Raw genomic sequence first — 15,808 nt, 5'->3', positions numbered from 1 at the left:
TCTGTTTTTTGGCTCTTTCAAAATCTTCTCCTCCCAAAAAATGAAAAAATCTTCTCCTTCCCCTATTAATGGATTTTTGAAAATGACCTTTTATGCAGTCTGTGACACAGCTCTCAGTGAATGAAAACATACTGCAAAGTTTTAGATCTGAAAGTACACATTGTATAAAGTTATTGTCTCTCAAGAGAGTCGACTCTGAATCATTTGAGTCGTTTTTCAAACGCCATTTTGTGTTGCCGTCAACACGAAACATTAGCATATTGCCCGCCCACTTGTTGCACTCACAGATCTGGAAAATATGGATTGTTGAGTTGGTCTGATTGAAAAGGTAAATTTATTCTCTGCCACTAGGTGCTGCTTTGGAGTGCTAAAGCTCACAAACACTGCTTTAAGTGAAACTGACCAATCACTGGAGAAGTTTGGAAAAAAAAAAAGTTAATCAAATCATTTGGGAGTCATTGAGCAAATGTAAAAATAAACACATTATAAGAAAATGAAAGTGTTTTTTGATCTTGCATACGTCATTCTGTTGTTGTGGATTCCCAGAATCAAAATACAAATCTTTCATAACTTATAATAAGGACACGTATTCTGGTTGTTCAAGATTTATTTTATTTATTGAATTTTTTCATAAGTCTACATTTAATCAAAAATATTGTGAAATGACAGTTACTATCTGTAATTTATTTCTGTGATGACAAAGCTGATTTTTCAGCAGCCATCACGCAAGTCTTCAGTGTCATCCTTTAGAAGTCAGTTCTAATATGCTCACTTTGTTGCTCAGACATTTATTACTTTCAAAATCTGCTACTGCTATGTTTCTTTTGGAATCCATAATATGATTAGAAAGTTCAAAATAACATTTATTTGACATAGAAATGATTTGTTACAGTGTAACTGTCTTTACTGTCACTTTTGAACAATTTAATCTGTAATTTCTAAATAAAATATTTTTAATTTTTGACTATGAGACCATAATATAAATTGTGCAATACATTTCAAAGCATATGCTGATAATTGTGAGAAGATTTTCCCCTCTATTGATCCCTGTACCATTACTTCTAGGTAGTCATTGAGTTAACCGTAATCAATAAATTGATCAAAATCACTCATTAATGATTTGATTTTAAATGGGTCTATTCTTTACACTGTCGCTGTTGCTCTTCAAATGTAAAGTGCATCAGATGACAACCAACAGCAAAAGACACTTGTTACTAAGAAAGAAATGGAACATAAATAACATCTGCATGTTTCTCTCTTATATTCTTCTCACTCTCAGAATTGTGACTGCCGTATGCTTTATTACCTTTTATGACTCCTCTGTGCATTTAAATGATTCTTGTTCACCCTTGTGATGTGGATGTGTGATCTAGCACACTGTCCCTTGTTAGGGTAAGTGAGGCCAGGCACACGAGTCTGGGGTGGTATTGCGCCTCAGGCTGTGATTACCCAACCATGCCCCAGCGCTTGGCGTTAGAGCATTATGGGTAACAGGTGGTCACATCGCCTGAGGGCTCAGCTGCTTTGCCGCATCTTGACTCTTCGCTGATTCAGAATCAGTTCTTTCCATGATTTCCCATAGTGCCATAAATATTTTAGGAGCCTGAACTGATCGTAGATCGGTAAAAATTCATGGCAGCACAGTCAGTCTGTCAGGCTGATGCAATAGGTTACCTTTCAGTAAACATTAGATTTTTTTTTTTTTTAGGAAGCGTAGTGAAGTAGGACTGACATAGGAAGTGTGGTTATCAACGCTTGCAATTTCAGTGTTTTGTTTTGTCAGTGTACAGGTTTTTTTTTTTATTTGATTGCTTAACCTCAACAGTCTCCGCTAGTTTCTTTTCATATTTTATTTTGTGCCTCTGTGTTATGTATTTACAGAGAGATCCACATTGAGTGCTTGCAGAATCTGTTTACCTCTCTTTCTAAGAAACCAGCATTGGTACCAAAATGTTGTTGTTTAGCCCTTTTGGTTTTATTACCAAAACTTGACACAGAATGGCTTTTGCTCTTGTTTGCTGTTTGCTGCAATAGGGGAATGGGAGCTGTTTGCTGAAGGCAATATCCGTGTTGGAAAATGGCAATGAGAAATGCGTTTGCCACTTTGCTTGCAGGGCACCAGTCTTGCTTGTTGTGATCAATTATGTTTCGGTTCTGCAAATTAGGCCTCACTCAATCTCACTCAACGCTCTCCTTCAAACAGTGTGCACACTGAAGTCTATTGTCTATCCCAAAGTAGTTACATAAATTAATTGATTTAAATTCTCCCAGATTTCTGTAATCGGTGAGACCTAACGTGATTATTTGTAATCAAGTATTTTCAAATGTAATCTCAAATGAAATTTAATGTTGAATTTAATTGCAAAGACAGTATTTTAAATGTTTAATGGCTCTTTTTCTCTAACAAGTCAATAAAGGCCACTATTACCAGGTCTGGTCTAATACTGATACAGATGGCTACAGATTTTAATGGATTTATTTAATTGTGTTAATTATTTAATGCATGAAACGGCAAATACTAATTGCAGAAATAAACACATTATTAAACTCGGCATTGTGTGTTTTTCAATAAAAGTCTCAAACCTCTTGAAAGAACAAACCTCTTATTCTCTGTTTTAATCTTTATGTAGAAACACTGCTGAGGCTCTGGTCAGTAAAGGTCTCGCAACAGTGATCAGATACCGTCAAGACGACGATCAAAGATCTTCCCATTACGACGAGCTCTTGGCGGCAGAGGCAAGGTGAGTCAAAACACTAAAATAAAACCACCGGCTAGAGAATGTGGGCCATATTCCCACACATTGAGTAGGAGAAGCCGTCTGTGAAATGGAGCCATTTTGTTCTGTGCAGTAAGTCATGGCTTGTCTGGTTAGCTCTCATTTCATGGGGGCAATATCAGTCCCAGAGCTTATACCTCGAGCACCAGCACTAAAGCATTGCTCTTTTATTCTTTGTCTACGAATATAATTATATAGATTTGCGGTGCAGAGGTTTCAAGGGTGGTTTATTGCACAGAAAGAGATTCGGATCTCGTGGTCTGCGATAGATGGGGCGACTCTCGAGAGAAAGAGTCTCGCTGTTTCTTATCTGCTGCTCTTTCTTTTCCATTTCTATTCTTCACTCTTGGTGTTGCTCTCGAAAGCGCACATGCATTCACACACATCTCCTCTATTTTCTTGTCCTTCGCTCTCTGGGTAATGCTTCCCCGTGGAGCCAGCGGAGATGGGAGGTTTGCAGGCCTCAAATTTATTTTTAGCAGAGATTGCTGGTCGTTACCCTACATCCTCTGAGAAATCAACCTCAGGACGAGCTCTCTCCCTTCCTCTATTTTTCACCGTATTTGATTGGACACAAGGGAGGCTACAGCCACAGATACATCTGCCTTAAAGAGGCCAAAGACACGTCCCTCATTCCTCCTGTATCTACTGTAATGTGCAGGCATCGCCAATCAGCAAGCGAGCAGTCGGCACACACAAAAGACACTGTATACATTCCCATGTGTAATGCATGAGAGCTGCTGGCCTATAAATGTGATTTGTTGGCTCTTTTGTGGCGTGGCATGAATGAATGGATGGGTTTGTTTAAGCCTTGGTTTCTCAGGATGGGGCAGAAATGGTTTTATGTTGTGGGGGCCCGTTCTAAATATTTCAATTGTAACACAGTGCTTGAATCATTGCAGAGCGATCAAGAATGGCAAAGGACTTCACAGCAAGAAAGAAGTGCCCATTCACAGGGTGGCAGACATTTCAGGGGTAAGCTTTGGATTTTATTTGCTGTTTTTCTGATATTCTAGTTATATGCATGCTAATAAGCAATTAGTTAAGAAATCCTAAAATAAAGTGTTACCAAAATATCAGTACATTTTACATGGTGACTTTTTATTTAAAGCTAATTGATTTTCTTTAAACTAATTGATTGCTTTTGTTTTCACCCGCTAATAAGAATGCATTTAATAAACTTCCATTTCATAAATAAATTGAGTTTAAATTGATTTGACAGACTTGAAAAGCAAGAATCAAACTCAAGTATCAGTGTGAAAATGCAAAAAAGGATTTGTTTGGGCCTGAGCTTGACCTATGACAGTATGTTCGCAATGTTGAGCATTTGTACCAATGTCTTCTATATCCCAAAATCCTCTCTCAAATCTTTGATGTTAAAGCGTTGTCCTATGACAGCTGATTTATTGCCGCATTACGGCCCTGACCATTAAATTAATGAACGGCTCTCTAAAAATAGTCTTTCTACCCATAAAGTCATCACGCTTGTAGCTCTAAAGTTGTTTTTAGGCAAATCTGTTTGGGTGCCTTAGCAAATGAAGATTAAATTTTACTTGGTTTGTAAATGTCATTTGCTGGGTGACAGGCTTGTTACTTGGCGTGTGAAGCAGCTGACGTTTAACCGCCGCTGACTTCCTGTTCACCTCTCCTCAACTCTCCTTCCTCTCCGTCTCATCTCTGCGTTTATGAATGAGCTACTCAGGTTTTAATGAAGTATATGGCAGCTGTCTGCGAACTTTTTCAGGATGTTATTTATACCCGAGTTTGCGTAGGAGGCATTTAGAGCAAGAGAAAGGAGTGTGTCACTCTCAAACGGTAACATTCTCATTTCTCATCCAGAAACAAGATTCCCTCGTTATATGACTGACAGTCAGAATAATGTCATTTGGATTGGGACTGTGTCGTTGGTCTGAAAGGACCATTTGTCTTTTGGATCGTGTTTGTTTCCTTTACTCTCCTACTTTCTCTGTTGGTGTCTTTTTCTTTGTGTGGGTCATGGCTGTGTTTCCAGCTGCGGTGTGCTGAGTCACAGGAAGAAGCAATATTTAAAGTGAAATCTGAAGTGCCTCTGTTACACACCTGCCAAACAGAAAGATGGCCAATCTCAATTTTACACCCTTGGTCAGGACACGCTTGAAATAAAGCCGCCTTGGTCCCATAATGGCTCACAATGTCACAAACTGTTATCTTTCACCCGGCCTGTAGTTTTCTAGTCTATATTTGAATTACAAGCCATTACAAGTGAACCAGCCATAGTAGGAGCATGCACACATTTGTTTGAAAATTAATGCAATCAAGAAATTAAATAAGTGCAATTATTATATCTGCATTGCAAAAAAAATTAATCATACTATCAATGCATATTTAAATTATGTAAAAATGTTCTAATGACTCAGACATGTAGTGACAGTTAAATGTGGCAATTTGTACAACACCTAACTAATCCGGTATAATAACTAGCGAAGTATAACAGCTAAGTCTAAAAAAGTATATAAAAACGTGTATTTAATAGTTTTTATAACATGCATAAAGATGGAGTATAAAATAAATGCATATAACAAGTTAAAACTGCATAGAACAATTAAAGATATGAAAGAAACGGATGTAAATATAAAAATAAATATAACAAATGCCAAGTTCCATCACAAAACTGAACTTAACTCAAGCTGCTAATATTTACAGCATTAAAATACCTGGCACAAGCTGAATGCTTTACATCTAAATGGCTGCTTAGCATTTCTCAGTATGCTTTGAGTTCTTCTGAAACCCTCCACCTTCCCCAGCGTAGATTTGCTATGAATTATTTGATATGCTACAGTGTGTCTTAAATACTCACAGCACAGTATTGTATCTATTGGCAGTAGCAAGTTCCTGTACTTCACAGCATAGCAGATCTGAGACTAAATACATTAACATGGTCATATCTATCACCATGCTAATATCTTCAGAGAGTCATGATAGAACTGCCTTAAATATTGCTTTCATATGTCGTTTAAATACCTTTTTTTTTTTTTTTTACTGACTTGTATTTCTTCCCTCACAGGAGACACAGAAGGCGAAACAGTTCTTGCCATTCCTGCAGAGAGCGGGCCGCTCGGAGGCTGTGGTGGAGTACGTGTTCAGTGGCTCCAGACTGAAGCTCTACATGCCCAAAGAAACATGTCTCATCACCTTCCTGCTCGCTGGTAAGTGTCAGTCGGCCCCGGCCTGTCAACTACGCCACCATCTGTGACCACATAACGACCACAGTGTGGTAGCTGACCGCTGTTGCACCACCAGTCTAACACTTTCTATTTTGTTCAGTCCTCTAATATTTCAAGGATCCGTTCAACTAAAAAATGAGATTCGTCATAATACGGAGCGTTTTTTTTTCCCCTGTGTTACAACAAAGGGGAAGTTTAGCTGAATGTTCAAGCTGCTTTCTTGCATACAGTGAAAGCGGTTGGTGACCAGGGGGTGTGAAGCTCCAGAAAGCACCATTAAAATTGCTTCATATGACTCACTTTATTACTTCTAAAGCCTCTGAAAGGCACAAAAGCTGTTCACTTAGAATCTTGCCTTGAAATCTCACCTAACAACCATAATCATCATTCACTTTTACTGTGAAATGAAACAAAAAACTATTTAGACTTCTAAAATTTCCTTTAATTAACTCCGTTTGTGTTCCATGAATAAAAAAAAAATCATAGAGGTATTGAAAGGCAAGATGGTGAGTAAATGACAGAATTTCCGTTTTTGTAAGAACAGTTCCTTTAATAATTCATACACACTTCATGCACCATATGAAAGTTTGTCTTCACGTTTCCTTGCCTGAAGCTTGACGGTGAGATGCTTTTTGTGTTAGGGGTTTCTTTGTCGAGATGCTCTGCTAGTGGAGTTTTGAGACTGAATAGCTTCTGTCCTTCCACTCTGACCTGTGGAGGCTGGTGTTTTCTGGGAGGTCTGAAAAGCTGATCTTTTGTGCAGGCGTTTTGTCTATGCTTCTGACCTCCCGAAGGCAAGATTGGGATCTGAAGGGCTCAATCTGATAGAAGGTTAAGTGTCACATTTGCTGGCTGTGAGGTCTCGCTACTCAGCATCTGTTCTCCCCCTCGAGTATCCTCGCCCTCTCTGTGTGGAACATATATGTGGACATGCTAGTGTGTCTGGGCAGGTACACCTGTATATGCTGCACATCAGGGAAGATGGTGGAGCATCTGCAGCCTTTCACCTTTAATCATTGCTCTGCACGTAGCCAATTGCCATTCTCGCTAGCGCATTTGTGGGTGTGTTGCCAAATCCTTCACCCTTTGACATTTTTATATAGATTTCTGTGATTTTTAGGGATTTTAGTTATGAGTAACCTTTTACATAAGTTTTTTTTAGCATTCACACTACCTTTAAAAAAAGTTTGGACTTTGGATGTTTTTGTGAGTAGTCAAGGCTGCATTTACTTGTTCAGAAATAACCTAAAAACAGTAATATTATAAAAATTGAAATGAAGAATTTTTTTTTTTTTTTTTTTTTAAATGCCATGATGCTTTAGAAAGCATTCTAATATACTGATTTAAAAAACATTGAAAAATATTTTTGTAACCTCTTTACTGCCACTTCATCAGTTTAATTAGTTAAGTTTATAAAATGTGCTTAATACTTAATGGATGAGATCTTATTATATAGCATCAAAAGCATTATAATTGATGAATAAAATAGGGTAAAGCGGTCCATTAACAAGCCATTAACTCCAACTTTTGCCTCAAACTCCTGATTTTAGGTTGTATTATTATAAAAAAAAAAAGTTTTCCACATAGTTACCATGATATTTTTGAGCATCATCGTATTTGGTGTACATGGCATAACCCCTAAAACCCTAATCTACATCAGAAAACTACATCTTAGACTTTTTTTGGACCAGGAAAATGTATTCTGGATCAGCGGAGGGTGGCATTTTGCCCATTTTCTTGAGTTTTGTGCAACATGGGAACTGTATATGGCGTGCACAAACACTCAAGCTTCATTAGGCTACATAAAGAGACTGTCGCTTTCTTGTGGTCGCTCAATTTCTTCCTGACGTGCCCTTCCAACCCCGACCTCAGCCTCTCTCCGTATCGTTCAGAACAAGCCACTGACTGATTTGTGTTATTTCTGTCCCCTCACCATCCGGTCTAATTATTCACCCTGAAAACAGAGAAGAGAGACGCCCATCTATTTCTGCATCCCTCCATCCTTCCATTTATTTGTCTCTCCTTTCCCCAACGGAGAACAAACACCCTCCACCCCCACCGTGCTTAATTGTGCATATCGTCATTGGAGATATTTCAATTAATTTGGTCATTTGTTCCTGAGTGTGTCTTTTGTGTTTTCCTTCCTCCATTTGTTCCTTTTGTAATTAATTTTTTTTTCTTTCTCTGGTTTCTTCCTATGAGAGATTTCGGACCGAAAACCTTTCCTTATCACCTTACTTTTTCTTCGTTTTTGAAACTATTCATTTTTCAGATGCTTTTTTTTTTTTTTTTTTTTTCCTTGTTTGCTTCATCTCTCTTTCTCGATTATGCGTGATTTGATCGTGTAGGCTGGGATGTTTCGTGAAGCAGTTTGTTTGAGGGTTTATGAGTCAGATTCAGCTGATAGTTTTAGGTTTGTGTTGAAAATGAGCCCTATTTTTCACCGTCGTAGGTACTTTTGGATCTTATCTCCCAGCGCAGCTCTTTCTGATGTTTCTAGTCTTGTTTGAGCGTTTGTGGAAGCCATTTTTTGTCAAAAAAGGAAAGGACTGACGGCACCAGGGGCTGTGAAATGTGCTACAGCACATATGAAAGAGCTTTAGCAGTTCAAGAGGTTATTGACTTTATGACATACAGGGCAGTGCACCATAAACTCACCAGTGTAGATTGTGTTTGATTACCTGCAGGCCTTCCTCTGCTCTCTATTTTTATGATTTTATGGTTGCATGTTGAGGCCTCATACCTGTGTGGATCCAGTGGTTCTGGATTGCTAGTCAACTGCTAGTAGATCCCTTAAGTGGGCATTTCTTTAGGTGTTTTTAATTTTATTTGTCCACTGACATATTCAGCTTAATATGGTTTAAAACAGGCGTCCGTAATTAAGCCTATTCCAAAGACCGCTCAAATACTCAATGCATGTAATGCGCACACACACACACACATATGGATATGCACAAAAGCGTTCCACAAAGAAATACCTTTCCCATCTCAACATAGTTTGGTCATTTAATGTGTGTTTGTTTTCATACAGACAGACAGTTTCTCCACATGATTGTTGCATGAATGATCTCCGCACTAAATTAGACCACTGAACGTAGCCGTCCAATCAACAGGACACTCTGCCTTCAGTGGTTGAAAGGTCAGACAATGCCAAAGCCCTGATGAAATAGAAGGAGAGGGAGACAGGCGTGCTTCCTGTCACTCAACCCTCCATTACAGCACACAGTTCCCTATTAGTGTTGCTATGGTGAAAGCCTCTCCACCCACAGGCGCGCCAGCAAAGGTTACCACATTAAAAGGGCAGAAATGCTTCATTGCTCGCTTTCTTATTTTCTTCCGCTCTCTTTCCTGTTTAAATGCATCTTTTCCTACAGGACGAGCGATATCATTGCAGCTCGCGGTGTCGAGGCTCTACTGTTTCATGTGCAAAACATAAACGGGGAGTTAATTTTAAAATGTAGTAATGTTCCACATTCCTTTTTGTATCTAAATATTATAATCATAATTAAAATAGTTCCAGTAAGAGTTATTGTACTCTTCGCGGACATACTGCAACTCTCTTTTCTTGAAAGATTAATTGCAAATGACCTGCAAAAAGTATTATAAAAGTAAACACACTGAGTGGTTAATAAATATTTTTGGGGATGTAAAAACTAAATTATGACCGGTTTGGTCCAATAAACCTTTAACTTTATAAGTAGACTTCTGTGGATAGAAAATCTTTGATGGTGTAATATGCCCCCATTAACCAGCATAAATAATCAGAATTCTTCAAATGGCTCCTCTTAAAATGAAAAATGTTTAGATTTATCATCTTTTGAAATTGAGTGCAGTCAAATCCATCTCTGGCTAGAATAAAGCAGCGCTCTTCTTCAGTCCAGGGTCATTAACCTTCTTCTCTAAAGCAAGGCATTTTAAAACTATTTCCATTTAATACTCTTAGGCTGCAGCTTGTGTTCTTGTGCTTATGACTTTAAAAAAAAAACTGAGCTGGATATTGTTGACATGAGTTTTTTTTTTTTTTTCATTTACTTGTAGGGTTAAACTTTTTATTTAAATTATTTTTAGGTTTAAAAATGCTTGACAAAAATACATTGAATTTGTACCAGCAGTAACACTGGTGGATTGAAGACGGAAGTCATTAACTGTCAGTAGACTGAAGTTTACACTCTATTACACCATTATTAGAAAGTCTGCACTCACCATTTAATATAGAAATTAATATTTTATTCATCAAGGATGCATGATATTGATAAAATGGCAGTAAAAACATTTGTAATGCTGTTATAAAAGATCTTTTTATCCTGAAATAAAATATAAAATGTCACCTTAAATATTAAATAGCTGTTTATTAAACCTTTTTTAAAGCAGTGAATTAGCATATTAGAATGATTTCTGAAGAGTCACGTCACCGTAAAGACTGCAGTAGTGGCTGCTTTCAGTTTTGCCATTAGCCAAGCTTTAAAATCTATGCAATTTCTGATAAAAGCGTAGCTGAGCATAAAAAAGAATCCAACTTTTGAGTGTTGGTGTGAAATTATTTTGCAAAGAAATGTAAAATGTGACTAAGTGTGAGTACAGTGCAATGTGACTCTGCTGTTTTCTCTGTGTGTGTACGTGTGCACTGCCAGTTGCTCATCTCTGTGTCCTGAGGTGCGCTTTCCTCCTCTCCTTGCCCTCCTGAGCACTGATCAGAAGGAAAGTTCACTTGTTTGATTTTTAGAACAGAGTGCCCCCCTCAACAGTGTCCTTCCTTCCTGCCTCACTATAAAGAGCAAAAGAAAGCGTGAAAGAGGGAAGACGGTCATCTTCACTTGGAAAAAAAAGAGGGAGGAGTGGTTTGAAGCAGACATCAAAGTGTTGTTTCAACAGAGGTGTATGTGAGACGGGGCATCGGCAGGGGGGATCTTCCCTCTTCAGGGCGTCTCTGGTCCTGATGCAACTTTGATGAGCTGCTCAAAGCTCAGGTGCTCCAGAGCAGGCCAGCTCACGGTCGTGTATGTGTACTTGCACGCCGAGTACGTGGTGGAGTTTTGTGCTTTGATGATTTTGAGAAATTGGTCTCATGTCAAACCCTGTATGTGCTCAGACACACCAAGCTATGGTGCTCTGACAGGATATTCAAGTTCTAGTCCAGCACACCATTCTTTTCAGTTCCATTTCTCTCTTTTTGTTTTAATCAAATGCACTGGCGCTGCATTACACGGGTGCCCAAGCTCCTACTTTTAAAGTCTGGCCTTGGATGGCCTCAGTCCTGCATCTTTTCATAGACTGAGAGAGTTCGGTGCTCTGCTAATTCCTCAAGCAGAAGTCGAGCATGTACGGAGAAGAAAGGTGCTTTTATCAAGGAGCTTTTAGAGAAGAGTGAGGAGACACCTTTAAGTGGGTTAATGAATTCAGTTTTTGTTTTGTTTTCCTTCATGTTTTGACGCGTTTCCTGTTCTGGCAGTGAGGCGGGACATATTGAATGGCTTTTTTCCTTTTTTAAATGAGCAGTAACATTTGGTTTAGCTTATTTTGAGACATTTCTCATCCCGAAGCTAAAAATATTAGTCATTAAGTGGTTGAAATTTTAGATTGCATTTGCAATCTCTTCTTTTTTGGTTTTGATGCTAAATAAGTGCCTTAGGCAACGATAAATAGTCTTTAATTGTATACCAGGGAAAAATGGGTAGTTTCAAAATAAAACAAACATTTTGGCATTCCTGTCAACTTAGACGTGTTCTTTTTGTCGTCCTCTTATTGCATTATTAATTTGCATTTATATTTATACTACCTTTTCAAAGTGTGAGGTCAGTAAAAAAAATTCTATAAATTAAAACTTATTTCAGCAATGCATAATGTTACAATACATGTTTTAACTTTTACTTTATTCATCAAAGAATCCCAATGTAGGTTTCCAGAAAAAAAAAAATGTCAGCATATTAAATTTACATTTTGAAGGTCATGTTGCACTGAAGACTAGAGTAATGATGCTGATTCTGAAAATTCACTGGAATAAACTAACTTTTCTTTTTTAATACACTTTAAATAAAATTTTAAATTGCAATATTTCTCAGTGTTTAGTGTTAGTGTTTTTACTGTGTTTTGAACAAATAAATACAACATTAGAGATCAGATGAGACGTGTATATATATATATTGAAATATATTTTCATTTAAGTTGTATTTTTCTAATTGTAGGGGTGTAGAATATGGTAATGCAGAATGTGCTATTGTGTATTGTTATAAATAAACAGCCAGTATGTAAATAATAGGCATCCTAATAAGCAACTAGTTAATAGGGAGAAATTGTCCCTACTAAAGTGTCTTTTTATTTTATTTTGTTAAATATGTGTGTACCACAACAACTCAAAGCTGCTTTAAGTATTTGATCAAATGGGAGACTGCACAGTCCTTCCCTTCTCCCTCTCATGTGGGTGAGCATAGTGATAAATTGGTTTCCGAACTCCAAACTGTGCTGCTTGGTTATATAAGTCCAGACATTTCCATTTGAAGAGACAGGATCTCTCTCTCTCTCTCTCTCTCTCTCTCTCTCTCTCTCTCTCTCTCTCTCTCTCTCTCTCTCTCTCTCTCTCTCTCTCTCTCTCTCTCTCTCTGTGTGTCTCTCTCTGTGTGTCTCTCTCTCTCTCTCTGTGTGTCTTGTGCCTCACACGGTTTTCAGATGCAAAAATTTTTTACTCAAAGTTTTAGTGCTGTCACATTGTTTTGGCTGCAAATGATGGTGAATGCATTGACGTTAATGTCGTGATGAAGAGTGACCCTGTCGTAAAGGAGCTGCAGTGATGCAGGGCATCTCTCTGTACATCACATTACAGAGTATATAGCTACTCTGAGAGCATGTCGTCTGTTTTCAGGCGAGAGAGTGTCTTGTCTGAGTGCTGCACTTTGTTGGTGATTCTCTTGAGGAAAAGTAGTACGATATTTTTTTGTATTACTAACACGCGCTTTCCTGACTTTGCTAGGGCAGTTGAAGGCCTCGGAGTGCTTTTACAGAGCGCTGCATTTTCTAGGTTCTTTTGTCTTTAGTGCCAAAGCTTCTGCTTTTACTGTCCGTCCTTGGCTGTCTTTAGTCATGCATCTATATTTTCAGCGGTGAGGAAAGAGATGGGAACTTCACCATTTCCTCATACACTCACTGGCCACTTTATTAGGTACACCTGTCCAACTGCTCATCAACACAAATTTCTAATCAGCCAATCACATGGCAGCAACTCAATGGATTTAAGCATGTAGACATGGTCAAGACGATCTGTTGCAGTTCAAACCGAGCATCAGAATTGGGAAGAAAGGTGATTTAAGGAACTTTGAACACGGCATGGTTGTTGGTGCCAGACGGTGTGGTCCGAGTTTTTCAGAAACTGCTGATCTACTGGGATTTTCACGCACAACCATCTCTAGGGTTTACAGAGAATGGTCCTAAAAAGAGAAAATATCCAGTGAGCGACAGTTCTGTGGGCGCAAATGCCTTGTTGATGCCACTGGTTTGAGCTGATTTTCTTGGCACACTTTGGGCCCAATGGTACTGATTGAGCATTGTGTCAACGCCACAGCCTACCTGAGTATTGTTGCTGACCATGCACATTCCTTCATGACCACAGTGTACCCATCTTCTGATGGCTACTTCCAGCAGGATAACGAGCCATGTCATAAAGCGTGAATCATCTCAGACTGGTTTCTTGAACATGACAATGAGTTCACTGTACTCAAATGGCCTCCACAGTCACCAGATCTCAATCCAAGAGAGCACCTATGGGATGTGGTGGAACAAGGATGTGCAGCTGACAAATCTGCAGCAACTGCATGATGCGATCATGTAAATATGGACCAAAATCTTTGAGGAGTGTTTGCAGTACCTTGTTGAATCTGTCACGAAGGATGAAGGCAGTTCTGAAGGCAAACTGGCGGGTCCAACCCGGTACTAGTAAGGTGTACCTAATAAAGTGGCCGGTGAGTGTATATGGAGAAGTGTTTATTGTAACATGCTTTTCTGATGCAGTTAAATATGCACTCAGCAATTTTTAGTTTTGCTGTTACTTTTTATGTTTTCTTAGTTCACGCAGCTATAAAATGGAATTTTCACACGTTGGCGGTGATTTGTGTTGGATCATGGCTGCAGCTGCATAGCACCAGAATGAGCTTTTTTATTAAAAACTTTTGACTTTTGTTGGATTTCTTAGTGCTGCAAAACTTGTTTGAGGGACTGGAAAAGTACTTTTTAAGACCTTCGTGATTTTAAAGTACAAGTAAATGTATAAAACCTGACTAATGCTATAAAATCTAAAATAATGTAATCAATGTAAAAATTTAATCAAAATAAAATGAGCAAAATAAAAAAGTATAAGGTTTTGGTTACTGGCCAAAGTTCAGTCCCCAAAAAAGCCTTCCCCACTCAAACATATTCAAAACCCATCAACCGGTGGCACAATATTTATGGTCATGGCTTCAAAAATGTGCATTTCAAACATACAAAAACAACATAACCATAGCAGCAGTGAGTGAAAATATGAATCCTCTGTGTGAATCCTTTCGGTGCAAAAAAATCCCTGCAGTCAAAAGCCCCTCTGCAGACACGCACAGACAGCTGCCTACTACTGTCAGGCCTTTATTACGACTTCACTTGAAGTTATTAGACACAGTGTTCCTGTCTTCAGCCATCCTCTTTTAAATCTCTTCTTGTCTTCTCTTCATTTTCTTTCTCTCCCTCCACGGGAACAGCCAGCAGCGTCTTCTGTAACAGAATGTTCTGGATGTTCCACTCGCTGTGCGAGTGTGATGGATACAGGGAACAAGTTATGATGTAATTTGATGTTTTACTGTATATTAGATCAGGAGGGATTGTCAGAAAATATCACGCTGACAAAACATTCATAACCTAGGTGTGTATATTTGAGAAAGAAAAGGTTTCATCTCAAAAAATCGTTGTCTCCTCCTGCATAAAAGATGGAGCTGTCAGGATGTGGTCTTGGATGCAGAAGCTCTGCAGCCATGTGTCATTTACTGCAGTTATTTGAGGGATATACTAGTGAGGTTCTATGTGTTATTGGTGATAGGCTGGTTTTAACCGTGACATTCTTATTAAACCCCTCCGTCTTTTAGCACCGGCAGCAGAGTGACAGGATTTGAGCTCCAAAATGGATGGTTAAGATGGGGGTGCATGGGTGTCCTGGGAAAAGCATGGTTTTCTCAAGACATGTTGTTTCTAAGGGCATCCGATATTAAGTTACCACCAGATACGTGACTGTAGCTGCGACTGAATGTGGACACGCCGTAGAACATAATTAACATTCACTTCCCACTTTCACTCGCTTGATTTTTTTAAGTGGACAAATACATGGCAATAACTTGACAATTCTTGGCACCGCAGCAAAAACCAACATGATTTTGCATGACCACTGAAAAAAAGGGAATTTATTGATTTAATTTAAGATTTAAAATCAAGTTAGTTACAAAACTGTAAATATGCAAACCAAGAGAATATATTTGTCAGTTTCTACAAATATATTAAGCAGCAAAACACTTTTCGACATTAATAATAAAAATAAATGTTTCTTGATCAGCATATCAGAATGTCTGAATTATTGTGACACTGAAGATTGAAGTAATAATGGCTGTTGAAAATGTAGCTTTGCCTTAATATGAATGAATTGCTTTTGAAATATTACATTTGAAAAGTAACTAAGTTGGAATAATATTTTACTGTTACAGTTTACTGTGTTTTGACCGAATGAATGCAGACTTGTGAGCTTAAGAGACCGTCTCAATTACATTCCCCAAACTTTAGGATGCTGGTTTCCACACTTATGACATGACGTTCTACATCTATATG

At 38.4% G+C, this 15,808-nt stretch overlaps 1 protein-coding gene across 1 annotated transcript in view; it reads left to right on the top strand.

Moving 5' to 3' along the window:
* snd1 (staphylococcal nuclease and tudor domain containing 1) overlaps nt 1-15,808 on the top strand; it is a 141,254-nt gene that overhangs the window by 32,737 nt on the left and 92,709 nt on the right. The window contains exons 13-15 of the mRNA XM_043238015.1: nt 2,631-2,741; nt 3,680-3,752; nt 5,821-5,962. Coding sequence (XP_043093950.1) covers nt 2,631-2,741; nt 3,680-3,752; nt 5,821-5,962 — 326 coding nt within the window. The remainder of the gene's footprint in view (nt 1-2,630; nt 2,742-3,679; nt 3,753-5,820; nt 5,963-15,808) is intronic.

Source organism: Puntigrus tetrazona, chromosome 4, assembly GCF_018831695.1.
Source record: "Puntigrus tetrazona isolate hp1 chromosome 4, ASM1883169v1, whole genome shotgun sequence".
NCBI classification, from domain to species: domain Eukaryota; kingdom Metazoa; phylum Chordata; class Actinopteri; order Cypriniformes; family Cyprinidae; genus Puntigrus; species Puntigrus tetrazona.
Note: the sequence above shows the minus strand (reverse complement) of the source record. Positions and strands in the feature narration are given on the sequence as shown.